Source organism: Gymnoscopelus microlampas (genome assembly GCF_963454915.1).
Source record: "Gymnoscopelus microlampas genome assembly, chromosome: 12".
NCBI classification, from domain to species: Eukaryota; Metazoa; Chordata; class Actinopteri; order Myctophiformes; family Myctophidae; genus Gymnoscopelus; species Gymnoscopelus microlampas.
The window spans coordinates 21,126,397-21,152,992 of NC_139949.1; the positions used below are offsets into that span (position 1 = coordinate 21,126,397).

At 41.6% G+C, this 26,596-nt stretch overlaps 1 protein-coding gene across 2 annotated transcripts; it reads right to left on the reverse strand.

Moving 5' to 3' along the window:
- Window positions 1–723: 723 nt before the first annotated feature.
- mybbp1a (MYB binding protein (P160) 1a) lies at window positions 724–26,094 on the reverse strand. 2 transcript variants are annotated; one of them, XR_014601911.1, is made up of 28 exons: window positions 25,778–26,094; window positions 24,778–24,873; window positions 24,430–24,513; window positions 24,247–24,321; window positions 23,874–23,981; window positions 22,972–23,162; window positions 21,376–21,570; window positions 20,743–20,860; window positions 18,634–18,923; window positions 16,209–16,319; window positions 15,606–15,731; window positions 14,530–14,736; window positions 12,146–12,254; window positions 11,749–11,839; window positions 10,476–10,633; window positions 9,698–9,808; window positions 8,717–8,878; window positions 8,274–8,453; window positions 7,292–7,449; window positions 6,088–6,222; window positions 5,756–5,837; window positions 4,708–4,839; window positions 3,535–3,603; window positions 2,993–3,106; window positions 2,730–2,834; window positions 2,306–2,430; window positions 1,548–2,134; window positions 724–1,405 (listed from the first exon to the last, which is right to left on the reverse strand). XR_014601911.1 is itself a non-coding variant. In XM_084073673.1 (27 exons), the coding sequence occupies exons 1-27, from the start codon at window positions 25,967–25,969 to the stop codon at window positions 1,765–1,767; spliced, it is 3,894 nt and encodes a 1,297-aa protein (XP_083929799.1). In that variant the 5' UTR covers window positions 25,970–26,094; the 3' UTR covers window positions 724–1,764. The 2 variants fall into 2 exon arrangements, 1 of the variants encoding a protein (XP_083929799.1); XM_084073673.1 differs by having other exon boundaries at window positions 724–2,134.
- Window positions 26,095–26,596: the final 502 nt, after the last annotated feature.

Below are 26,596 nucleotides of genomic sequence, written 5' to 3' on the forward strand. Positions count from 1 at the left end.
CGAAATATATACGACTGAAGTGATTAGTGTTTTGTAAAAATAATAAAAATCTACAAAGTATTTTAGAAACTTAAGTTTTCATATATTTGTAGTGGAGTAAAAGTATATTTACCTCTGAGGTGCAGTGGGGTAGAAGTAAAACTATTGACATTTTTAAATACTGAAGAAAGTAAAAAATAGTACCTCAAAATTGGACTTGAGTACATGTACTTAGTTACTTTACACCACTGATTTTCACTTAAACTAGAATACACTGTGGTAATATTTGTTATTCTTTATGGCACACATCCTATTGTAGAATGTACGGAAAGGCGCGACAGGAACACTGTGAGACAGAGGGACAAAGCCTTGGCACTGGCCATGATCCGAATTTCAATGTGGCCTTACCCCACTATCAACCTGGCATCCCCTATTTTGGGTATGTAAGGCGGTAAGTTTCAACATCATCTAAAATCGCGATGCATTGAGCTTGTGGATGGTCTTTTTTCGCCATTTTATATTTGTATTTATCAATGTAATTTTCCCATCTATTTTGTAGTGTTCGTATTTGTTAATGACATGTATTATTGTGTTACTTTTATGCTATGTTGATGAATTGAATAAACAGGAGCACAATAGAAACGAAGTCCCCAGGACTTCATGTTATCCTTTTCAGCCTTAATGTCTTACTGTACCGCATGCTGTTTACATTTCGGACTAATAAAGTATTCGATCACATTTGAAGGTCAGAAAGCTTTATGGTGGAGTAAGACAATGAGAACAGGATCACGTACATCAGAGCAAGATATAAAACTAATGTTTATTCCTCTGAAACCACGAATATTGGCTGCTGCCAGAAGTGTACTCATTATCCTTCCTGGACAGGAAGGCGCCACCTACACATCAGTCCAGTCCAACCGTCCAAATGGATAATAGGGTTTGAGCCGAAGAACATTAGACCAGCAGGATGTCCAAAGACTCAGGCAAGGCAGTCCAGAAAGCTGCACTCTGGTTCATTCATTCCTCCACAACCCTGTTTTGAAACACACCACAACACTGGCGCCAGATTCACAGAGGCAAGTGATTTACAGTAAAAAGGTAAATAATAACCACATAATCAAAATAAAGACAAGGAAACAAATGGCATCGGGAGTTAAGGGCTTGGAAACACATGAAACGGATATACATTTTTCATATCGTCACTGGCGGGCAGAAACCTATGTCCAGAATCATCAGGAAATTAAAAAAAATAAAGAAATAAAAGCGTTCCAATGGATGCAATGCATAGTTAGTCACAAGTCTATATTGGAACTCTTGTTCTTTTCATTGGTTCAATATATTTATAAAACACACTTAACTTAAAGTTTGCAAAAATAGTGGGGGAAAAAGATGTACCATACCCAACACTTCTGAGCCCTCTTCTAGCCTAGCCATCAAGCCTATCCTCACTGGTATATTCTTTTGACTTTTGTGCTTCCAGTGTGCTAATATCATCCATCTGTTGTACAGTATGGTACCATCTGCCTCTGCCTGAACCACTCCAACCTCCACCGTTACCTTAACCTAACCTAACCTCAAGCCTTTCCTCACTGGTAGATTCTTTTGACTTTGTACTTCCGACTATTAGATCGGCCAATTTCACTATTTTTGCACAATGCTCTTCTACTATGAAGTAGGGCATTCGTTTAAGAAAAAAACATAAAAAAATCTTTCAATATGGAGATACAAGGTTTCTGCCCGACAGCAACGATATTCAAAGTTATAAACAGTAGCAGCCTGTCCTGTTTACTCATGCCCTCCCCCCTGTTTCTTGTGCTTCTTCTTGGCTGGTTTGCCTGTGGGTGTGGGTGGTGTCTTGGCCTGTGTGCTGCCCGGCTGTGACTTGGCCTTCTTGGCTGGGCTGGGCTGGGAAGGTGCCTGTCCGTCTCCAGACCTCTTTTTTTTGTTTTTCTTTCTCGCCTGTCCTTGCTGGTCTCCCTCTGGTCTGTCCTTGGAGAGTGAGGCATTTTGTGGGCCTTCTGTGACCATCTTCTTCTTCGTACGATTCGACCGCTTTTTAGTTTCGGGCAAGAAACCTTTCTTCTTCTTCCCGTCGTCTTCTTGGCCTGCTTCCTCTGTTCCCTCCATCTTCTTTGTCTTTTGCATTTTCGGCCGACTGTCAAAACAGGCAACACAACTTGTCAATTCTCAATGTTTTTCACACCGTAAATAAAAACATTGAAGATTTTGAGTACATGCTTAGTTACTAATACAATACTTAAGTATCAGTAATGTCTAGGTAATATAGCTGTCTGGCAAAGCTGGTCGGCACATGGTGAAAACTCACATCGCTCCAAAAGGTCTCATGATGGCCCAGTACGTGTCCGCCAGACAACCACTTTTATTGAACTCAGGGGCTCCAGTCAAGGGCTGTAGAGCCTTCTTCAGAGGCTCCACGTCCACTGATAACTTCTACAGAACACACAGGACAAAAGAAAAAACATTTGACTCTAAACAAAAGACAGCGACCACAGTAACAAGACAGGCCCAAGCATCCATCACAGCTTTTATTTTGCCTGAAGTGGAAACGCCAACATTTGATTCTGAGATGTTTAATTACAAACCTTGGATCACAAACACTGATATGCTGATATATCAGGGTTACAATATATGTATATATAAATTATATTGCAAATATAAGGCTGAATGTGTTGCACTGAAAAGGAACTGGACATTGACACTATTGAAACTGCATAGAAACTTAAAATTACCTCTTGGTGAATGCGTTTGATCATGAATTTACAGAGCTCCAGGGATTTCTCCATCTTTTCTCGCTCCACCTTTTTCTGAACACTCTGCTCCACCTTTCCAAAACTCTGAGAAGTGGGTACATCATTAACCTATTATTATCAATGACGCAATAATAACCTGCATGACAGATATCAGTTTGACTTGCAGTCATGGGATATGTTGATATGTTACGCAGTTCATAATATTTCAAAGGATAATGATTCCATCATTTGTATTAACCTACCTGGGCCAGTTGGCCTGTAGTCTTACAATAGAGCTCAGTCCATGGAGCTCCGGCTAACAACAGCTGCACCTCTCTGCTCTGCATCGACCGCAGCACCAACACACACGCCTGGCCCTGGTGTACACACACACACACACACACACACACACAGGATTTTAGCATACTCTTATTCAGAGCGACTTATCTGTAATAGTGCGAGATCAGAGTAAATGGCATGAACCCAAGTCATTGTTGACACATAATTATAGTGTCAACTCAAACTGGCTGTTTGGTGTACTAGTGTATTCAATTCAGGTAGGGTTCAATAGCTTAGAGAGGATTTGTAAAATTGCACTGTGAGAATTACATATGATATTAATTATGATTCATACTAGAATACTTCAGATGTAATAGAACCATACATCCATGTGACATCTTAACATGGACGACACTATCAAATTCTATTAATGACTGTAAAATTGGATATAAAAAAAATCAATATGGCCTTATGTGATTATTTGTCCCAAGGATTTCTATATTGGAAGTATTATGCCATTGTTTACCTGTTGGTGTTCTCTGACTCCAGATGTAATGTTTTCCACTGCTGTGTCCAACAGTTTGATAAAAAGAGCCTGGAATTAAAAAAAGACGTTAACACTCTACCCGCCGGGCCCGTAGCCTACGGGCCGATAAATCCAACTGTAAAGCGCCGATCCCGTAGCCTACGGGCCGTGGTGCTTTTTCCTTTTTTTCAAAAAAAAAAACCTTTTTCAATTTTCTACACGGACCATTTCATTGTAACACCACCGGAAAGCCCTTATTTGGGATTCCGGTTTTGCCGATGCCGTCAGCCGTCATTCTAATGACGAAACTGAAACTCAATTTTCTCCTTGTTGTTTTCTTCTCCTCGTCGATCACTGTTTAATATAAACCGTTCTAACTACAACATGGAGGCACCGTTTGACACGCGTTCTTCAGTGGTAGAAGCAGGCAGATGTCTGCGATGTTTACAAACAGTGCACGGCTCAATTTTAAGGATTTTAACAAGGTCTATGGCGACGTGAAAAAAACAAAAAACAACAATAAAACGTTGGCACTGGTGAGTACATTATGAGATTGACCTATGGCGGTCAATGTGTTAACAATCAACACGGTATGCTGATGTATTTGCCAGACTTTACGCAGAGCTCGTTTCTGTAGTCAGTGACCACTGAAGTTGTTTAGAGCAGTGGTTCTCAACCTTTTCAGGCCGCGACTCGCCAAAATAATCATATTTGAACTGGGGACACCCCACCCTGACAAGCACTTGGAATTGTAGGAGTTGAGGCATTACATTTAGTTTGACTCGGTTCCACAGATAAATATTGTGAAAATAGTAGATCTACAAGCTCACAACGTGAGGCATTGTGAGCTTGTAGATCGGCTATTTTAATTGATTTAGTCTCTTTCTTATATCATTTTACAATTTGGCCAATGTTTGACCAGTTTTGATTGTAATGTATAGTTTGTCGATTACTTCTGATGCAGTAATGGTCTTTTTTCTTCTCTTGTATTAAAAAGGTCTTAAAGGTCCTTAAATTGTCACTTCAATGTCATCTGGAAACCCCCCCACCCCCAAATCATGTGGGGACCCCGACCCACAGGTTGAGAACCACTGGTTTAGGTGAAAGATAACCTTCTGAAATAGGAGACTAAAAGTAATCATTTCACTTTTATTTATATAACACTGTACTTACGGGGAATTTGTTCAGGATGTCGATGAACATCTGTGCAGTTAATGGACATTTCCTCTTTGTCATAAAGGAGCGCAGGGCGTCTTTAAGGATGGCCACAACCCGGTCCACATCCAAGCTCCCCATGGATAGCAACTGTACAAAGAACAGAGCGATTAGTTACACGCTGGGGAAGAATTTCCTTGCAACTCTTTGTGGTTCTAGGTAGACTGTGACATCATGGAGCGTTTATTCATTATTAATTTTTATGGCGGTGAAAAAGCAACAAACCCCAGTGGTTAACCACATGAACCCTAGCATGCCTATTCTGTAAATGTGGTAATAGGCAAACTTTCGTCAAACAAATCGCCAAAAACAGATCTACAAGCTCACAACACAATCTAGAAGCCTCTGTCTGCGGCCCTGGCGTAGGTCACGGTTTAAGCACTTTTTACCCCCTTCCAAATTCCTTTAACCCATTCAATCCGGGAAAGCATACTGTTGGCTATTCAAAAATAGCAGATATACAAGCTCATAGCGCGGCACCGAGTGACGCACTCTGAGCTTGTAGATCTGCCATTTTTGAAAAATCTTGAAAATGTGTGCATATCTTTGAATAGATATATTTTTAAAGCGAACATTTGTAACTCAAATCTTTGCTTCTGGGGGGTCCCTGGAACAAAACATTTTGAAATGGGTGTCCGCAGCCAAATTCATATCTGAAATTTCTAAATCCTAACAATATATTGCTATATCAGTGATGATGATCCAACTTTTTCATGTCAAGGACCACCCAAAATGATATGTATTTGGCCGCAGACCCCCATCTCAAAAAATGTCAGAGTTAAAAATGTTCTCTTTAAAACATGACACAGATGCGTTCCCAGTCTTAATGGGTTAATCTACACACAACACAGTATCTCCACTATAATGGACACTTTTTTTCTGACAAAATCCAATCCTCTAGGTGCCAGGCTGCCAGCTCCATTTTGACAGGAGGTAAAATTGGCCAATTATCAAACTTTGGGCTAAAATGGAGGAATCTTTATAAAAGGCTTAAAGTGAAACGTACTTCCTCAGCAGGTGTGTCTGATGTCTTCTCCTCTTTGGTCTCAGCTGCACTTCTCAGTACTTTGACGAGGTACAGAGATGCACTGCAGCAAAACAAAGACAGCATTGTCAGCTCAAAACCGGTGACGGTGTAAAAGACTTGATTAGCATAAAAATCCAATGCTAGGAACGGATGAGATGCCTCAATCTCATTTAAGATTGCAGGCCTGTGCAGATTTGTCCATGTCTGGATGTGCCCGTTCCCACAAATTGGGCTTTGCATGCGTGGTTAAGTACTCTTGATAAATACAGCGTGTCTCTATTCATTCTAGTCATGTGATAACAAGGTCCAACCTGAAGAAGTAGTAGGAGACCGAGGAGTCGGCCTGCTTCCTGGCTTTGGTCATCAGTTTCTCTATCAGGTCATGGAGCTCCCCTTGTCTGTCTCCAACTGTCTTACAGTAAGACTTGGACCTGCACAGCTGGTTCCTAGGGACACACACACACACACACACACACACACACACACACACACACACACACACACACACACACACACACACACACACACACACACACACACACACACACACACACACACACACACACACACAGAGTATAGTTTACAAGAGTATAGTTTACAATGGTGCCTTGACTATCATTGTGTTCCTGTTTTATGTGTCTACTAAGAACGATTATTCATTCTGATGGCAAACAGCACCTATTTTCTAGCATTTAACACATTAAGACCTGACGCCGATTCTACACATGGCTTCTAAATCAGTAGTTCTCAAACTTTTTTGGTTTGGCAAGGACCCCCAAATTGATTTATATTTGGCCGCAGACACCCATCTAAAAATGTTTTGTGCCAGGGACCCCCAGAAGAGAAGATTTGTGTTAAAACAATTCTAAATTATTCAATCTTTTCGGGGTAATTCAAACTTTCAAGATTTAAAAAAAAAGGATCAAAAATAGCAGATGTACAAGCTCGCAGCGTAGTACGAAGTGACGCGCTGTGAGCTTGTATATCTTCCATTTTTTAAAAGCCAACACTAAAATATATTAGATGCTTTCCCGGTTTTAATGGGTTAAGTAAGGCATGTCATCGTCTGGTGTAGCCAGACGACTGGAAATCTCCACCTAGCAATATGTCTGAGGACATCTAGTCTCACGCAGCCAGACGATCAGAGATCTCTGCCTAATTATACATCTGGTCTGGTCTAGTGACATCAGAATCCAAAGGAATGGGCTAAAATTGGGTGAAAACAGAAAAACTGAAATTTAAAAAAAAACTACAGCATTGCGTAACCAATGCAAAGACGTTTTAGGGCGCTCATTCATATTGGGACGGTATCAGGAAAAGTAGTGGCCGCAGATTAGTTAGCGCTAGTGCTCTCTTCCGTTTAAGCTCATACATAGATAATCTTTTTTACATCTCTGAATTCTATCCACACAGTTTTAGCCACAACATTGAATTTAGAGGTCACCAGAGGTAGGCTGAGATCTCTGATCATCTGGCTACGTGAGACTAGGCATTTGAAAAAAATGCGTAGGTTACTTGAAGATGTCTGCAGCCCTGCGTAGGAAATCCTGCTCCTGCTGGTCACTGTCGGAGCTCATGCCCCGCTCGATGATGGTGAGGAGGGGTTCCAGCATGCCCAGGACCAGGGGGCTACGGCTCTGCTTGTCCAAAAACACCTCCAAAAGATCCAACACCTACAACAAAGTGATGTCAACAGTGAGCGGCCTCATGAGGAGTTAAGGGGAAAAGGTTGCAAGAATTATTTGAGTAAACAACGGCTTTAAAGAGGAACAACACCTTTTTGGACTGAAAATGTAAAGGACTGCATTTATAGCACCTTTATCCAAAGTGCTTTACAGGGTATTTCCCTATCACACACGCACGCGCGCGCACACGCACACACACACACACACACACACACACACACACACACACACACACACACACACACACTGATGGTAGTGGAAACCATGCAAGGCACCAACTTGCTCATCGGGAGCAGTTAGGGGTTCACAGTGTATTGCTCAAGGACACTAAGACCAGAAGCCAGGAATTAAACCGGGAACCTTCTGATTCTAAGAGAGACGCTTTACCTGCTGAGCCACTGTATCCGGGTGGCTCAGTCAGTAGAGCTCTCGCCTTTGGACCACAAGGTCATGGGTTCGATCCCGGGCACCGCCAACTCAGCGTATGAGTGAGTAGCACTACTTGGGTGCTGGCAAGTCGTGCGGTAAGTACTGGGAGCTGATGGTAGGCGTGGCGCTGCTCCTCAGCAATCCATCCCCAAGGAGTCTAGCGCATTGTAACAGGGAAGGACTCCTGCGTTCTCGGCTGATACAGACTATAAGCCTCTCCAACTTACTTACTTACTGTTGCCCAAACTTATATTATATATACAGTTTATCCTGTTTTATTCTCCACTGACCACTGTATTTTCCATAACACTATACAACTATTATGAAATAGGGAATCGGGACACTAGGCTTCATGTGGTTAAGCATTAAAACCTATTTTCTACCTTGATCTTGAAGTCTCGGACCAGCGTCTTTTCTTTGTGCAGTTGTTTCTTTTCATCCTTCTTGGCCTCGATCTTTTTCTTCTGCTCGGAGAAGAGCATTGCGAGGCCCTTATCCAGCTTCATCATGGCTTCATCATCCAGCTCTTCATCATTATCATCACTGCCATCTTCCTCTGTGGGCTGCGTGTGGGATGTAGTGCGACTGATGTTATAACATACTCACTTCACACACCTATTAAAACACATTTCTGCTTAAAGGCCGATAAGACTCTGATAAAAAGTTGTAGTACCACTAGGATGAACTCATTTAAAAAAAAGTCTTTACTGGATCCTTTATCTTCAAGAGCATGTAAGATAAGAAGCAAGGACACAATTAAATCATATTAAACTCATTAAAGAGTATAATAGAGTATAATAAAATATAGCATCCATTAGAAACCCACCAAGGCATCTTCATCATGGAGGACCTTCATCACAGACAGGCGGAAGTTTGGATCCACGTCGCCCTGCTCCTGTTCCTCCATTAGCTCATTATCATCATCATCATCGTCATCATCGTCATCATCATCTTCTTCGTCATCATCAGATTCACCAGACTCTTCCTCCTAGAATTAGCCAGTGCAATGTATTAAAAGCTGGTATACAAGCAAGTTATATTTCTTCGATAAAATCAGCGTTGAACAGCTCCATATTCTGATAGCAATCAACACGGGTCTCCCCAACTCGCTGTGCGCGCGCGCACGCACGCACACGCACGCACGCACACACACACACACACACACACACACACACACACACACGTCACCTTGTTTATATTACATATATTTTTGACTACAGACTATGATGACTTGACTTATGTTATGACGGCCCTAATCTGAGTTCCCAGAGCCCTGGTATTTGTGTGCGGGATGTAGCTTACGCTCAGAATCTGAGCGGACACGCCTCTTACCGGTCTGAGAGCTGTGCAACTCGTCTAAACAGTCGGACGAGAGGCAAACAGCAGTACACAACAATGGCGGCCGCAATTTCTTAAGGAGAAATTGCTTCCCGTCGCTCCTATTTACATGCAACACCCACTGCATGTGGATCCCGCCCCCTTTTCTTCATTGGCTGTTGATTTGAATCAGAACGCAGTGGCCGCGCCCCTGCTGTACAGGCTCTGAGGCGACGTCTCCCAGACTATGACGGCCCTAACAGTTGCTGTATCTGTATTGCTATGTTGATGCTGCTATTTGATTTGAAGTGGGTGCACCAAACAAAATGTAGTTGTTTTTGGAATACAGTGACAATAAACGTGTTATCTTATCGCTAAGAAAATAATCGATAGCTGTAGCCCTAGTAGAGATGAGTTTGATGAGCATGTTGAGTAAATGGCACACTTTGTAGATCAGTCTGTGTTATGTCCATTCCAAACAAGACTCTACCTCCATGTCCTCGTCTTCATCGAACTCTTGTGGTTTCTTCTTCTTGGCGGTCTTCATGTCGTCCGTAACCACCACAGCACTCTCGTCCTCGTCTTTGTCTGGGTCCAGGACCTACACACCACAACCAACAGCCGAACTTTAGAGCAGCCATTCCAAAACTGTCGGAATGTTAGGATATTGCAAATAATTGTCAAAACACTACAGTTTTAACTGAGTAGTTCACCCAAAACATTTCTTATTTTCTATCAATTACACACCCAATGAAGCATTGCATTCATGGACATTTCATGGAGCCAATAATTTGATGACCGGCGGTCTCTCCGTTAGGAGACTCAAAGAGTCTCCTTTGAGTCTCCTACCGAATACATTAGCATCTTTCCGCCGATAATCAAATTATTGGCTTAGGAATGCAACAAAAACAAAAAAATCTCAATGAATTCAATGCTTCATGGGGTGTGTAATTGATAGAAAATAAGTCATTTTTTGGGGTGAACTACTCCTTTAATGATATTATAACATTAATATAACCTTATTTCATTGTGATACAGATGAATATGCTTTGAAATTGCACGCGGCCCACCCATCTGACCACTTAACAACGCTTTCGAGATTTCCTCGAGTGGGCCCTGATCCAGAAAAGGTTGGGAACCAACTGCTTTAGAGGACTGTGTGAGCACAGTGGGAACAACCATAATAAACCAACCCCCCCCCGCTGCAGCTCAGCCATGTTTTAACGACGTTTGTTTTGGACGGTACATTAAAAGTGAGAAGCACTTACGTCCAGGATGGCAGTGAGCGCCGTGGCAGTGATGTGGGGACAGACTGAAGAGAAGACCGTCTTGCAGACCTGCCGTATGTGGCGGCTGGGCTGGGACAGGAGGGACAGCAAGATGTCCACCACCACCTCCACCCAGTGGGGTTCTTCCTGGTCTTTTGCTGTGCGGGGGAGGGTTAAACACGATTTATACTTTATTCATTCTCTCACCTCACACTCACCCGGCATTAAAATTCACCTACACGACCCTAATGTCCTTATTCTAGGGGCGAACATATCGGTGAAAAAAAAGGAGATCTACAACCTCTGTGAGCTTGTAGATCGGCTATTTTTGGCCTCATTGAAACAGCCATAGCTCTTGAATGGAGGATCGCGACCAGACTATTTTTCCCCCCTCTACTACGACAACCCCGTGCACATAACGAGCCCATCTTTGTGAGGACATCGGTCACAGAGAATATTCCATGACTTTTCAAAGGTACAGTAAAATCGCTGTTTTTGCTGGCAGCAGTAGCACACCATTACAATATTTATCTGGCAGTCAAAGAGTTAATACAGCACTCCGTTTCATTAAACGTTGTGTCCTGTTATCATTTGGGTTCTGTCTTCCAGTTTGTCAGCTTGTTTGTTTTTCCTCTGTCGCCGTTTGATGCTTTCAGGTGAGATAGATGTTTTTACAAGCCCCATGGGAGTTTTTAACTTGCCAGCTTAAATTACCATTTTATTAGCTTCTGTGTTTATCCTACAATAAACCACACAAGAACTACATAAAAAACAAAGAGGAGGTATACCCAATTACATTCTGTATTTTTCTTTATGTATTATGTTTATTAAATGCTATCAAAGTTTTGTTGACTACAGAACAAATGCAGAAGTATCCATAATATAAACACACTGTAAACATTAGGTTTTTTCCTTTTCATTTTTATGTTTCTTAATCTCCTTACATTAACCCGCTACAGTAGCAATGAGCATTTCAGCACTTATACAAGTCATTATTCAACAGTGAGTTAAAGTAAGTGACTGTAAGCAAATTGTCTTATCTGTCTTGGTTCATCCAAAATTAATTGTGACACTGTAACAGCAACTAAAGTTTAATTTATATTCCCTCGCACTACAGCCACTCGCCAAGAAGAACAGATTTTCAAGCCAAAATTGTTAACTTGAAAACCTTCTCTTTTCAGCAAGTGATTGTGTAATGCATTAGGCTCGACTTATTCAATTTCCTCCATCAGATACCTGATAGCATCGATACAAACAGGAAGAGCAACTTTACCTGGTTTCTTTTTCTTCTTGGACTTCTTGTCTTGGGCTTTCTCCATGCAGTTCTGGAGGTCCTTCATTATGTCCACCAGGTCCTCTGGGGCCTTAGCAGCAAGACACACAATGTTTTATTGAGGATTTATGGAAGTCTATTTTACTGGCCAAGATATTCAAAATGTTTTCATTGCAGTTTTAGTGGCTTCAGCTTGGTGTCCATGTGCACAGCTGCGTGCGTGCCGTGCACACACATGCACTATACTGAAAAGAAGCTCTTGGAACGAGTCCCAGTCAACAAGGTCTGTAAAGTGTAGATAGAATTGAATTTCTAATGTGTTTTCTCCAGGGCTGTGGAGGTCCGGTGTGTTATTTTGCTGTGCCAAGGCACAGTAATAAAGAAATGTTAGTGATACCTTAAAGAGATGGATGCCAACCAACAGGAACAGCTGCTGGAAAGCATTGGTTTCTGGTGCATTGCTTTTCTTGGCTTTCTTCATCAGAGCAGCCACTGACTCCAGCATGCTGAAAGAGGGGACAGGAAACAGACTGACTGGTTAGGGCTGGGCAATTATCCGAAAAATATTATCGAAACCTGTATTTAGAACCAATAACAGACTTAATCTATAATGTAGGTTAATCGATTAACCGAGAAGCAGTTTGTGAAATGAATGAATCGACTAAGTCTAATTAACCACTTAACCCTGTGTTATAATAATAATGATAATAATAATAACTAGAAAAAGTGCTCCTCGGAGCACAAGTCTCCGCCTGGTCAGGTAGGTTATTATGGCCTCCTGGTGGCGCTATAATAGGCCAATGTGAAAAGGGTGCCATTTCTTCTTAGGCCTTGCACGACAATCGGACACTGCATTCATGATTTGAGGCATTTTGTTCCAAAAATGTGGTTTGCTAAATTAGACCTGCTGGTGGCGCTATAACAGGCCAAGGTGAAAAGGGTGGCATTTCTTCCTCGGCCTAGTGGGAATGTGCGTGCAAAATTTCACGGAAATCGCACACTGCGTTCATGATTTGAGGAATTTTGTTCAAAAGGGACCTATCCTGCAAACTTTGGAAGGTAATGTTAGCCTAGTCGGATGGAATATGAAATATCGGACACATCCATGTTGATCACATGACTATAGAGATACTGTATACCCATTTGCGTGATTTTTGGACAGAATCTGAAGGAGTAAGAGCAAAAAATGTGTATAACAAAAGTCAGCCTCCTGGTGGCGCTCTAAAAGGTATATGTGAAAAATGCAGGGCAAAGGTTTTTCCTTGGCCTCTAGGGAGTGTGGGTGCAAAGTTTCACACAGATTGGTGCAGTTATAGCTAAAAACGTGAATCGGCCTGTTATAGCGCCACCATGGGGCTGATGTGAACGTTTTCAAGTGGCATTTCTTCCTGGGCCAAGTGGGAATCTCTGTGGCAAATTTCACGGAAATCGCATGCTGCGTTCATGATTTGAGGCATTTTGTTCATAATGTACCAATCCTGTAAACTTTGGAAGCCAATTTTAGCCAATCATGATGGAATATGGAAAATCAGACAGATCCGTGTTGATCACATGGCTATAGACATACTGTTTACCGATTTGCGTGTTCTTTGGACAAAATCTGTAGGAGTAATAGAAAAAAATGTGTTGCAAAAGTCTGCCTCATGGTGGCGCTATGACAGGCTGATCTGAAAAATATGGGGCAGAGGTTCTGCTGTGGCATCCAAGGAGTGTGTGTGCGCAGTTTCACAGCGACCGGGCCAACGGTGGCGGAGATTAGCTGCTCGCAGACAGAAGGACGGACACAAACATACTCTCTCGCCATGCCTATCGGCCTGGCGGAGACAATAATAATAATAATAATAATACATCAGACTTATATAGCGCTTTTCTTAGTACCCAAAGTCGCTTTACAAAACAGCTTAAAACAATTTTATTAGGAGCAAAAGAAAAGAAAAACGTTCAGAGGCTAAAAACAATAAGCTAAGCCGAAGAGGAAGATAGGGAGATTTGGTTTGGGTTAGGCAGGGAAAGCAAGTCTAAAAAGGTGGGTTTTGAGGGTGGCTTTGAACACGGCAAAAGTGGGGGCGGCTTTCATGTGAGGTGGGAGTGGGTTCCAAAGGGTTATATACTTCATTGTACAATGGTGACGTACACATTTTTTTTAAATAGCCAAACTACAAGCTCACAACGCGTAGCGATGCAACGTTACGTGTTATATGCTTGTAGATCTTCTATTTTCCGTTTTTTTTTTTTTTTAATAATCGTTCATTAATCGTAATAGAGTTTTAAATAATCATGCTATTGATTTGAAGTCATATAACCCAGCCTTATGACAGGTATCAAACTTTTGTGTCTATGGAATGGATTGCTGCATGATTGCAGTCCCATCCCTACACGGGACTGAATCATCGAGGCTTGCTCAAAAATAATGAAAACCGAACGCTAGGAGCAAATATGATGTAGAAGGGCGGGCACAATGTCAAGTAATCTTAATGGTAAATTAATGTTTCTTAAAGCTGGATAGTTGTTCCATTTCACTTCCACTGCAATTAGAGAGAGCTCACTTCCTTAGCCAGCATCATTTCAATATGATTCTTTTTTTAAGACTTATTTTTGGCATTTCTACTCTTTATTTCAGCGTAGAGAGACAGGGAACCAGACAGGGAACCAAATGCAGAGAAAGAGGGATAGACAGACATGCGAGACCAGACGGGATTTGAACCAGGGTCATTTCGCTCTACAGGAGCATATGGTCTGTGGCTGAGCCACCAGGCACCCCATGGCTCTTTTTTTTCTTACCCGTCCCAGGCATGTCTTTGCTCAGGGCTGAAGGGTTGAGCGCTCTCGACATATTTTGGCTGGTTGAGCAGGATTTGGGCGTACTGCACCAGGCAGTAGACCCATAATGTTCCGTCAGCCGTCACTCCCAGGACGCGCTTCTGGTTGAGGGCTGCAACCTCGGCAGAGTCCCCCAGCATTGGCATGTGATGCATGTGCTGTAGCAGCCTGGGGGGTGGTACAGTTGGAAAGCCATTAGGTACGCTGCAGTCCTTTATAAAAGTGGTTCTCAAACTTCATATCAAGGACCCTGACATTTATAGGGATTTGGCTGCGGAGCCTCATCTGAAAATATCTTTGTCCCAGGCACCCCAATACAAGATTTGCGTTTGTTAAAATGTACTTTTGCTGCTCGAGTCCCTTTTACAGGAGGTTCAGAGTGTGGTTTTAGCCTGCACTTTTTAACCTAATTTCTATCTTTTCATCCCATTCATTAAACTCCTCTATTATATTGTGTATATTGCATTGCTGTTGATGTAGTCTTGCGGACATGCTGCACCAACATTTTGCTACTTGTACCTGTACGAGTGAGTGACAACCCTCTTGATTCTCCTTAATTCTTAATGCCCTCTCTGTTCTATTCCCGGTACCCTTGTGTAGTATTTTGTCCCGTCTCAGATTTAGTCTGAAGCGATATGCTTGTATAACACACTTATGGATGTTACTGCAATACAACATAGCCAAATTGGCAGAAAGAAACTTTGAGTTTAGGTCAAATGTTGTTCAGACTGGCAGCCAGACAAATCTGATTTGTGGCCTATCCAGAGTGTCCCATTGTTTTTATGCAGTCGATTTTTGCAAATCAGATTTGAATCACTTTCCTTAGCCTTGTTCAGACTGCATAAAACCATATCTGACTCCAATCTGTATAGGAAATCAGATTTGAGCCGGGTTTGGGCTGCCAGTCTGAACAGGGTCAAAGTAGCTTCAGATGACATTATTCACAAATATGTAACGTTATTGTAAGTAAAAGGTATTGTATGTAAAAGTTATTTAAAGAGTTTATAATGAACGTCAGAGTAGAGAAGAGTTCTCACCCAAAGAAGGAACCGACTGTAACAGCTCTAGTCCTGCTATCCAGCGGCATAGAGAGCTTTCCTTCGGTCTCTGGGATGTCTGGAGTGACCTTCTGGGCAGTGAAGAACGCATGGAAGAACACAAACCTGGAACCACACAACAACACGTCACTAGGGCCGTCACGATTACAAATTTAAGTTGACGATTAATTATCACACAAATAATTGCGATTAACGATTTAAAATTAAATTACATTTTTGTTTGCCTTTTAGGCTTCGTAATCAAACATTGCACAGGGCAGATATGACGAATAACTTAAATATACAAAGATATCATTTTATACTTAAAAAAAAGTTGGGAAAAAAAAGCAGAAATGGCTGATCTACAAGCCTTTGTGATGTGTTGTGCTTTTTGTGGAAACGTTTGGAATGGAAACGAATGGAAGCGATTACACATGATATGGAAATGATTATAACGGTTATGCAAAAATAATTGCGATTATCTCAAATAATTACAATTTGACGATTATGTAATAATTGTGACAGGCCTACACGTCACTGTCATTTCTTCGGAGCGAAGGAAAACCAAGTGCTTGACAGAACTAGACAAGAAGTAGGTCTGACCTCGCCACGTCCATGACCAGGTCCTCGTCTCTCTTCACCTGCTGGTTCTCCACGATGGAAGTGAGACGAGCAACGATCCACTTCCTCAGACGAAACGCGCCAGTCTCTTTCCTGAGGAGAGAGAGAACGAGCAACAGTCAGAAGAAGATGAGATAAAACCTTTACTGGCTACTTCAGGTGTCATAGCACAGTGATGAATTGAATACACAGGGCCACAATGTAAACAAGCCCACTGTACGATTTACAAACTGTTAATAAAGTATTCAAATCAATCAAAAAAGTGATATCCAACCTGTGTGCCAAATAATTGGCAAAACACTAAGATTTTAATGATAAAATAATATCAATATTCAAAACATTTAGTGTGTAAAAACCTTGACAAATGTACTTTCATAGTGATACCACTAAAGTATACGAGGCTGGTTCCATTCATCCAAAACAAAACACAATCGATTGATTGATTATTAAAATAAACATAAAAAATGCATTAACAAGAGCTTGTGACTAAATAATAACTACATTGGAACACTACGTTCTTACTTCTTTTTACTGAAAAGTGTGAAGACTGTGAAAACTGTGTGAACGTGTGCCCAGAGTCAGCCACTAATGATCCAAAACAGCAGACACTCATTTCCAATTCAAAACTATTTTAAGGAACTACACAGGAAAAATGTTTTCGCACTCTCAGAACTGTTAAGGGTCCATCTGGGCCCCTTAATCCATTAAGACTGGGAACGCATCTGTGTCATTTTAAGATTTTTTTGGCTATTCAAAAATGGCAGATCCACAAGCTCATAGAGCTTGAGCTTGTGGATCTGCCATTTTTGAAAAATCGTGAAAATGTGTGCAAATCTTTAAATATATACATTTTTTCAAGCGAACGTCTTTAATCTTTGCTTCTGGGGGGTCCCTGGAACAACATATTTTCAGATGGGGGTCGGCGGCCAAATACATATAGTTGTGGTTGTCCTTGACATGAAAAAAGTTTGAGAACCACTGATATTATAACATACGTTTTTTTTTTTTAAACAGCAATTTAGGATTTAGAAGACATATTGTAGAATCCCCAGAAGCAAAGATTTAAGCTCATAGCGCGGCACTCTGTGCAACGCTATGAGCTTGTAGATCTCCTATCGTTTAAAAAAATCTTGAAAATGTGCGCAAATCTTTGAATAGCCAAAGAAATCTGAAAATGACACAGATGCGTTCCCGGTCTTAATGGGTTAAAGGTCAATTTTTTACGCACTCAGAGATTTGACTGTGTAGCGGCACCATATGGCATGCAACATCAAACACCTTATGTGCCAAGGTGCAACCTTATGTCTGCAGGCAAGGCAGTGCCAGGTATTACCAAGCCTCTGACTAAATACAGACATGACATCATGTCTCTGGCATTTGAAATTCAAATAAACTAAAGTATTAGAAGTTTAAAAAAGGTGCAGTAAGTGATATTATGGTTAGAAATGGTGTTAAATAGCTCTATATTATGATAGTGGTCATTGCTATAGGAGTGTTTGTTCATTAACACGGGTGTCCCTTTCTCAACAGCTATTTTAGTAAACAAAATTAGCATTTTCAGGTCAGGACACCAATTAGATCCAATCAGGAGAGAGATTATCATACAGGATAAACAAGTTAAATTGGAAGTGAGAGACACAAATATGGAACTGGAACACTATAAAGCTGAAGCGGATAAAACAAAACAGAACAACAAATCAATAAGCAGTGGTGTAAAGTAACTAAATACATGTACTCAAGTACTTTACTTAAGTGCCATTTTGAGGTACTTTTACTTTACTGGAGTATTTCCAATTGTCTATATTTTAACTTTTACTCCACTACATATCGGAGGCAAATATTGTACTTTTTTATCAACCACTTCAGCCCTATTTTATACCTAGGCTATTTGAAAATAGCCGATCTACAATCGTAGATCTGCTATTTTCACTTGTACTTTTGGTACTTTATGTACATTTTGATACTTTTGTACTTTTACTCAAGTGAATTTTGAACTTTTATTTGTAACAGAGTTAGCCTGACACTCAGCCTGAATTTTCATTTCGTTTCACTCCATTATTCAGTCTGAAAGCCCTCTCAATGCAGCCGATTTCTGAGATGGGGGCGTGGCCAAAGTGGGACTCCACTATGAACCAACGCGATTGGTTCATACTGGATTATCCCGATCCTGATTCGTCGTACAGATTTTCAACCGAGTCTGAGACCTCCTATGAGAGCGTCACCAGACCTGAATCGCCTGAACATATTTTTTTAATGGGCGTGGCTAGCGATTCAGGGGCTGGAGCCAGGCTATAACAGAGTACTTCTATATTGCAGTATCGATACTTTTACTTAAGTAAAAACATTTGAGCACTTTTTCCACCACTGTCAATTAAGTAAACAAAGGCTATGTAAATAAAACACTCACTGGCCACTCTCTCCTGGGTTGTCCTTCTGCCTGCGGGTGCTGAAGTCCAGGCAGATGTCCAGCTGAGGGTGCAGGAACATGGCCTTCAGCCAGGCCACGTAGCGCTGCAGCGCCGCGGGCTGCAGGTGCTGCACCACGCGCCACACCGACGGGACCACCGGGTAGCCCTCGTTGGTGAGGGTGGAGAAGCTGAGCATCACGGCCAGCTGCTTGTCGGGGTCCTCGCAGCCTTGGAGGAAGTCTGCCACGTAGACGTCCATCTCCGGGGCCAGCTTGAAGCGTTTGGGTTGCTGTGGGAGGGAGGGGGGGAGTGGGGGTCAATGACAGAATTAAGAGTCAGGTATCAATGTGACCAGGGTGTTGTGTGTGGGGTAGGACCAGGCCAATATATCGGACATTATTTGACTATTCTGACTACATCGGTATAGGCAAATTATGCAGGCCGAATTGTACGTTTTCAGAAATTTCAAGGACCCCCATAACTCAGAGAGAGCACAAATGGTTCTGTCATGCTGCCTTGTTATCTGTTCTGATAAATGATGGATGCTACTGTTTTTAATATGCTGCTCAGTTTTACTTCATTGCACTAGGATTTTATGCTTGTTAGTTATTTTTATTGTACACTGCTGGTCCTGAGTACGATTTTCGTTTCATGTGAAAACATGTAAATGACAAATAAAGTGAACCTTGGACAAAATGGACCCTTATGGATACATTTGGTTCCATTTATACACTCTCAAGAGTTACAGATCTGTAAGGGTCCATTTTTATGCAATTTCTATTTTTAAATACACAACTAATGAAAGGTATTAACATGAGCTTAGTAGTGACTAAATTATTTCTACACTTGATCCATTAGAACACAGAACTTCTTTTTCCATTTCCTGAAAAGACAAACCGTTTTGGACATACAGTACGAAAAACAAAGTTCTGCAAGAAAGATAGATAACAGATCCAAGACAGAGCAGCTTAGTTCATAAATTCTAACAGAACTTCAACATGGTCGACATCTCTGGTCACATTTAGTTACAGTAGTGAATGAACAGGGATATTAATTGGAAGCTGTTGCGTTTCTTGCTTTTGATTCTAACGAAAGGACATATTAAGTTTATCTAAATCAAGTTGCTGTTTGATGTAAATCTATTTTTATTCTGACAGAAGCATGTGATCAGAATCAGCATTTCAAGTCTTGGTAGAAGCTCACCGTTGGGTCCAGATCCCAGCATGCCCGGTTCGGCAGCCGGCCCAGTAGAACACTGGGTCGGTACCGAGGGCCGGGCAGCCAGACCCCCCGATGTCAGAACGACACCGGGGGGCATCGGAGCCCAGGCTCAGCACGACTCAGAGAATGGATAAACTGTTGCATCATTTCACATGCTTACTTCAAGTTTTATTCATTTTCAATGCTACAGTGACACTGTATTCACACTGATTTGAGATATGTTTGAGTTAAATAGGCCTTTTATTGCCTTTTGAGGGGGGGGGGGGTCAATGAGAGAATCAGAGTCAGGTATCAATGTGACCGGGGTGTGTGGGGTAGGAGGGGTCCCAGCACCCTACTTTGAGAACCAATGGCTCAGAGAGTAGTTATGGGCTTAATGCAGGCAAGCATGTGATTGGGCATGCGGATGTAGAACACAGTGCGGGCCGTCTGGGTCGTCTGGACTCTGGAGTGTGTCAGGATGAGCAAATACTTTTCATAAATGACTTTTTCAGTTTACTTTGCCAATTTCCCTAAAGTGTAGGTTCTGTGTAGAATATTAGAACTGAAAACATTACATTAAAGTATATGCTGGGTTGACTAAAATGCACCACCAAGAATTTGGCAAACATTTATTTTTGGTCCAGTACAAACAAATGGGAACAAAGGTCACTGTCTTTGACTGATGACTTCTTCAAGACAATTACTGAAATTATGTTTGTTTTTTATTCCTTTGCATTTTTTGTTGTAAAGTGAGGTGAGAATAACTTTATAGCCCACACAGGGTGTTTGCACATCCCAACCCAATATTATGCTGTTGTTACACATTTGTTGTTTTTGAATGTGCAAAAAAAAAAAAATTCCTAACCCTAAATTTTCCCTGCTAACATTGTTTTGATTCCACAAACCTGAGCAGAGACCACATGCTCCCCATAGCGCTTCATCACCTCCCCAGACAGCACATCCTTCAGCTGGGACAGAGACAGCAGGGGCAGGGCGGCTCCCAGCAGACGGAAGCTTAAGAACCTGGAGAGATGCAGGCAAACAAGACTAGTTCAATATCTAGAGCGGAGGGGTCTTCAACAGGTGGTACGTCGGGACCCCGAGAGGGGTCCTCAGAGTTACTACAGTCAAATCTTTGCATGACAGGAACTTCTTTTTTTCTTTTTTCTTTTTTACATCAATTAACCCATTAATACCGGGAAAGCATCCTCAGAAAACTCTTTAGGATTTAGAACAGTGGTTTAGAGCAGTGGTTCTCAAAAATAGCAGATATACAAGCTCACAGCGTGTCACAGCGTGTCACTTCGTGCCGTGCTTGCGAGCTTGTACATCTGCTATTTTTGAACATTGTGTTATTTTGAATAATTTTGAATTTTTAAACATAAATCTTCACTTTTGGGGGTGTTCCCTGGTACAAAACATTTTCAGATGGGGGTCCGCGGTCAAATACATATCAATTTAGGGGTCCTTCACTTGAAAAAGCTAGAGAACCACTGACGGTCTTAATGGGTTCAGGCATTTCCTTCATAACAACGTACTGTGTGGGTGACGACTGCTCCTCGAACTTGTTCTTTGGCGCGCCAGCGGGGAACATGCTCTGAACAATGGCTTTGGTCCAGAAGAGCTGGAAGGTGCCTTCCTTCAGAGAGATCTTCAGCAGGTCCAGGGCCACGGCTGGAAGCTGCGGCTCATTCTTCACAGAGCGTGCTGCCATCTTCAGCACCTCTGTCAGCCTGCAGGAGAGGACAACACACACTGCATGAGTTCAGGGGTGCCAACTGTTAATTGAACCAACAGATTTAATAGATTATTTAATAAAAAAAAGAATAATCGAATAAAGTATCGATAATTTTATCAAATTAAATAGCAGATCAACAAGCTCACAACTTGCGAGCTTGTAGATCGGCTATTTTCGGTATAACTCAGGGGTAAGCTGTGTGTGTTCGGTGTTGGAAACCTTGTATCTCCTTATTTCTACTTTTTACATTTCTAAATTTTTTCTGTAAATGAACGGCCTACTTTGTCATACTACAGCGTCACACGAAAATGGCAAAGATGGACGTTCTACAAGCTCACAACACGTAGATCGCTTACTGTAAATCGCTCTGGATTAACAGCGTCTGCTAAATGCCTAAATTGGCTATTTTTGCTTTTATACATTTTCATGAAATTGCTATTTATAAATACAGAACTAATGAAAAGTATGAGCTTAGTTGTGACTAAATTATTTCTACACCTGATCCATTAGAACACGGAACTTCTTTTTCCATTTCCTGAAAAGACAAACCGTTTTGGTCATACGAAAAACTAAGTTCTGCAGGAAAACAAAGATAACAAACCCAAGACAGCAGCTTAGTTCATACATTCTAACAGAACTTCAACATAGCCAACGGTCGACGTCTCTGGTCACATTTAGTTACAGTAGTGAATGAACAGGGATATTAATTGGAAGCCATTACGTTTCTTGCTTTTGATTCTTACGGATATCAAGTTTATAGTCTAAATCAAGTTTCTGTTTGATGTAAATCTATTTTTATTCTGACAGAAGCATGTGATCAGAATCAGCATTTCAAGTCTTGGTAGAAGCTCACCGTTGGGTCCAGATCCCAGCATGCCCGGTTCGGCAGCCGGCCCAGTAGAACACTGGGTCGGTGCCGAGGGCCGGGCAGCCAGACCCCCCGATGTCAGAACGACACCGGGGGGCATCGGAGCCCGGGCTCAGCACGACTCAGAGAATGGATAAACTGTTGCATCATTTCACATGCTTACTTCAAGTTGTATTCATTTTCAATGCTGCAGTAACAGTGTATTCACACTGATTTGAGATATGTTTTAGTTAAATAGACCTTTTATTGCCTTGTGCAAATATAGACACAAACATATATTGATAAAATGTACATTATGCTAAGCCAGTCAGACCAAGTGCAGATGGCTACAATTCCCCACACAGGGATAAATAAAGGTCCATCTCTAGATCTATACACACCAATTTTCTTCATAGGTTTTGTGTTTACTTAACCTTCATACTTCTTAGATATGTTTTTATAGTTTTTTCTTTTCAGACCATGTTGGTTCTATTAACTTCTCTATGCAAGGTTTCTGCCAGAGAGCGACCATATCATGGCTATTCTCACTTGGGGATGTTGTCCTCGGTGACGATGATGGACGTTCCCAGGAGCTTCTTGAGTTTCTTGGGTTTGAGGGACTGAGGGAAGCGCTCCATGGCCACCAGGAGGAGCTGCAGCTGCTCTGGTGTACTGAAGGCTGAGGACAGGTCCGACTGCAGAGCCCCCAGTAACACCTCATCAAACACCTCCTCTGGTGTCTAACACACACACACACACACACACACACACACACACACACACACACACACACACACGTATTACTATACTTGTGGAGGATATCAGAATTTTAGGACGGCAATGAAATTCCCCAACCCCATTGAAATTCCTCCCAAAAATCATTCCACTGGCCGGATTGGACACCTTCGTGGGCAGCATTATTCCACCACTGCCAGTTTGACACCACGGTCCTTTAGCGGATACAATTAGGGCTGAGCAATATATCAATATTATATTGATATCATGATATGATGAGACTAGATATCGTCTGGGATTTTGGATATTTAATTATCATAATGACATGACATAAGTGATGTCTTTTCCTGGTTTTAATCACTTTACTTAATCACTCGCACGCTTTTTTTTTATATAGGGTGAGGGGTTGCATCACGATGCGTTTTGAGCTTGTAGATCTGCTATTTTAGAAAAATGAACAAAACAAAAAAAAAATATATATATATCATCACAATTTGCTGTCGAAATGTTGATAGGAGGTATTTGGTGAAAAATAGTGATATTTGATTTTGTCCATATCGCCCAGCCCTACCGTCAATTTCTAAGATTTGTTCCAAAACAGTGGTTGTCTCATTTTGCAACAAAATCACCAAATAGAAATTGCAGCTCCATTTAGACACCAGACTGCACTAATGGACTCAGACCCAGCAGTCTAAGTGAAAACTGCATCAAATCACCTCAGACAAGATGTCAACCATGGTCTTTCCGGGCAAGTCCTTAAGATGCTCTCTGTGCTTTGACAGACTCTGCAACAACTGTACACATCCCAACACCACCTGTGGCTCCTGACACACACACACACACGCACACAAAAGACGTATTTTAAAATATGGTTACAGTAGATTTCTTAGGCCAATATGCTTTTGATGTTATAGTGTTATTGGAGATGTAAAATTATGACACATCCGAGACTAAGCATTGCTCTGAAGTGCATTTAATTTGCGAGTTCTCCACTGATCTTTTTCATTTTAAGTTTCATAAAGACACAGGTTAACAGTATTACATACATCATCATTAGAAGCCAGTGATTAGAAATGGAGTGGCTTTTACCTTGGGGAGACGTGTGGACTGTGACAGTGCAAGAACACCAAAGAAGTTCCCAAATGCAACATTTCTGATCAGTTTCTGAAATCATAAAAAAAAGTCATCACACTCAAGAGGTCAAACCTGAGTTATATACAAAGATGTGTCAAACTGGCCATCAACATTTTTATTTTTACTTTTCCTTTTTACCTTTTTCGCCAACTCTAAATTGTGTGTCTCTTTGATCCTATTAAAGACAGCCTGGAGAGGTATGTCCTCATCTGTGCTCAGCAGCTAAGGAAACAGCACAGCAAACAAAAAATATTAGTTTTTAAGTTCATACAAAGTTGCTGGTGATAACAGAGGATTAAAGCCTGATTTGTGTCGCATGCCAAAAATAGCATATCTATAAGCTCACAACACGGTGCATTCGCAATGCGTTGTGAGTTTTTAGAGCTGCTATTATCGGCACGCGAGTCGTGACACCGTCATAAGAGATCGCTTATATTAGGCATTAGATATTATCTCATTAACAATGCAACATGTACATCTGCTAACCTGTCCAAGAGCCAAGCTGAAGCCAGGACGGGCGACCTCTCTGGTGTGCGCCAGACCTTCCACCAACCTCTTCAGGGTGTAGTCCAACTCATCTGCCTGCAGGACAGAGAAACATTATCATGTTGTTGTTTTTTTCACCCATGTTTATTATGTCGCTGTTGGTTTCATCAAAAACAGTCTAGGCCAGTGATTCTGAGCCTTTTTCATTTCAAGGATGTCTAGTTTAAGAGGCATTAGACCACGGACAACCATTTGATACCATTTTAAATCTCTGGGACCCCAATGTACACTGTAAAATCGAAAAGTCTTGATTTAACTCTGAGAGTGTACAACATCAAACCAAATGGATCCTTGGTTACACTTGCACACTCTCTGAGTTACAGACTGATAAAGAAAATATATATACACAAACATGTATTGATAAAATGTACATTATGATTATAATAAGCCAGTCAGACCAAGTGCAGATGGCTAGGGCCAAGTTTCTCTCTCTACTCGGACCTGTAGCCTACCCATCATACATTTCACCCTTACTGCCTTTGCTGCTACATTTCCCCATAGAGGGATACATAAAGGTCCATATCAAGATGTCATTGTCATTTGGGGGTGGATCTGCACAGCAAAGTGGTTCTCTCAAAGTGGGGTCTGGGCCTGGGGACCCCCTGGGGCCCAGCTTGGAGGGTTCCAGGGGGTCCCCAGTAAAAAAAAAGAAGTGAATATATCAGTTTAACCCAGTTTAAACCCTATTTTAAACATCAGATATTTGAAAACAGCAGATTGTGAGCTAGATCTGCTATTTTGCCATTCTGAAACATCTGGAAAGAAATGTGTAATAATTTAGAACTGAAGTGGGACAAGCCTATATAACTCTGAGAGTGTCCATTTGGGTCCATTTGTACACTCTCAGAGTTATATAGATGTCTGATGTCTTCCTCCTGAACCCAGGGTTCCATTTGTACACTCTCAGAGTTATGGGGGTACAGGGGGAGTAGAGTAGTACCTTGTCACTGTTCTTCAGGTATGTGATGAGGTCCTGGATCGCCTTCAGACGGACCTCCTGCTCGGGCTTCGCTATGTCCCAGAAGAAGTCCAGAAAGACTCGGTTCTGCTGCAGTATGCCTCGTGGGTCCGACACTTTGGGACGAGTCTGCTCTACTGTCTCAGTGATCTCCCCCATGCTGCTGCTGTCCATAGGCTTTAATAACACGTTAATAATGATACTGATGATGACAACAGTGTTGTTCTACACAACACAGATCATCTCCATGCTGGTTTAGTGGCAAACGAGGGAGAGGGAGAGAAACGTGCGTGAACTCTCAAAATTGTTTCCTTCCGGGGCAATGTTGTTGCCAGGTTTTGCGAGAGAAACAAGCAACCAGGGTATATGGAAACAAGCCCAAAAGAAGCGAGCCCTTCGCCGTTTTAAACATATACAGTAATGTTTAAATAGCCAATGTGTATGTATATACACATTGGCTATTTAAAAGAAATCTTGAAATAAAAAATCTAATAAAACATTGAATATTTTTTAAACATTTTAACAACACAGATCTTGAATGGGGGTCCCTGGCATAAAACGTTTTCAGATGGGGGTCCGCAGACGAATACATATCAATATGGGGAAATATTTGAGAACCACTGGTTTAAACAACATTTAGGAAACAAGCCCAAATAAGCAACAACTACTCTTTAGAAACAAGCCCAAACCCGCAGCTACAACTTTACAGAAAAAGAAGCCCAAATTCGCTTGTAATATGCGGACATGGCAACACTGGTGGTGATGAGGAGGGTTGACGGCTGTCACTATTATCCGATAGCT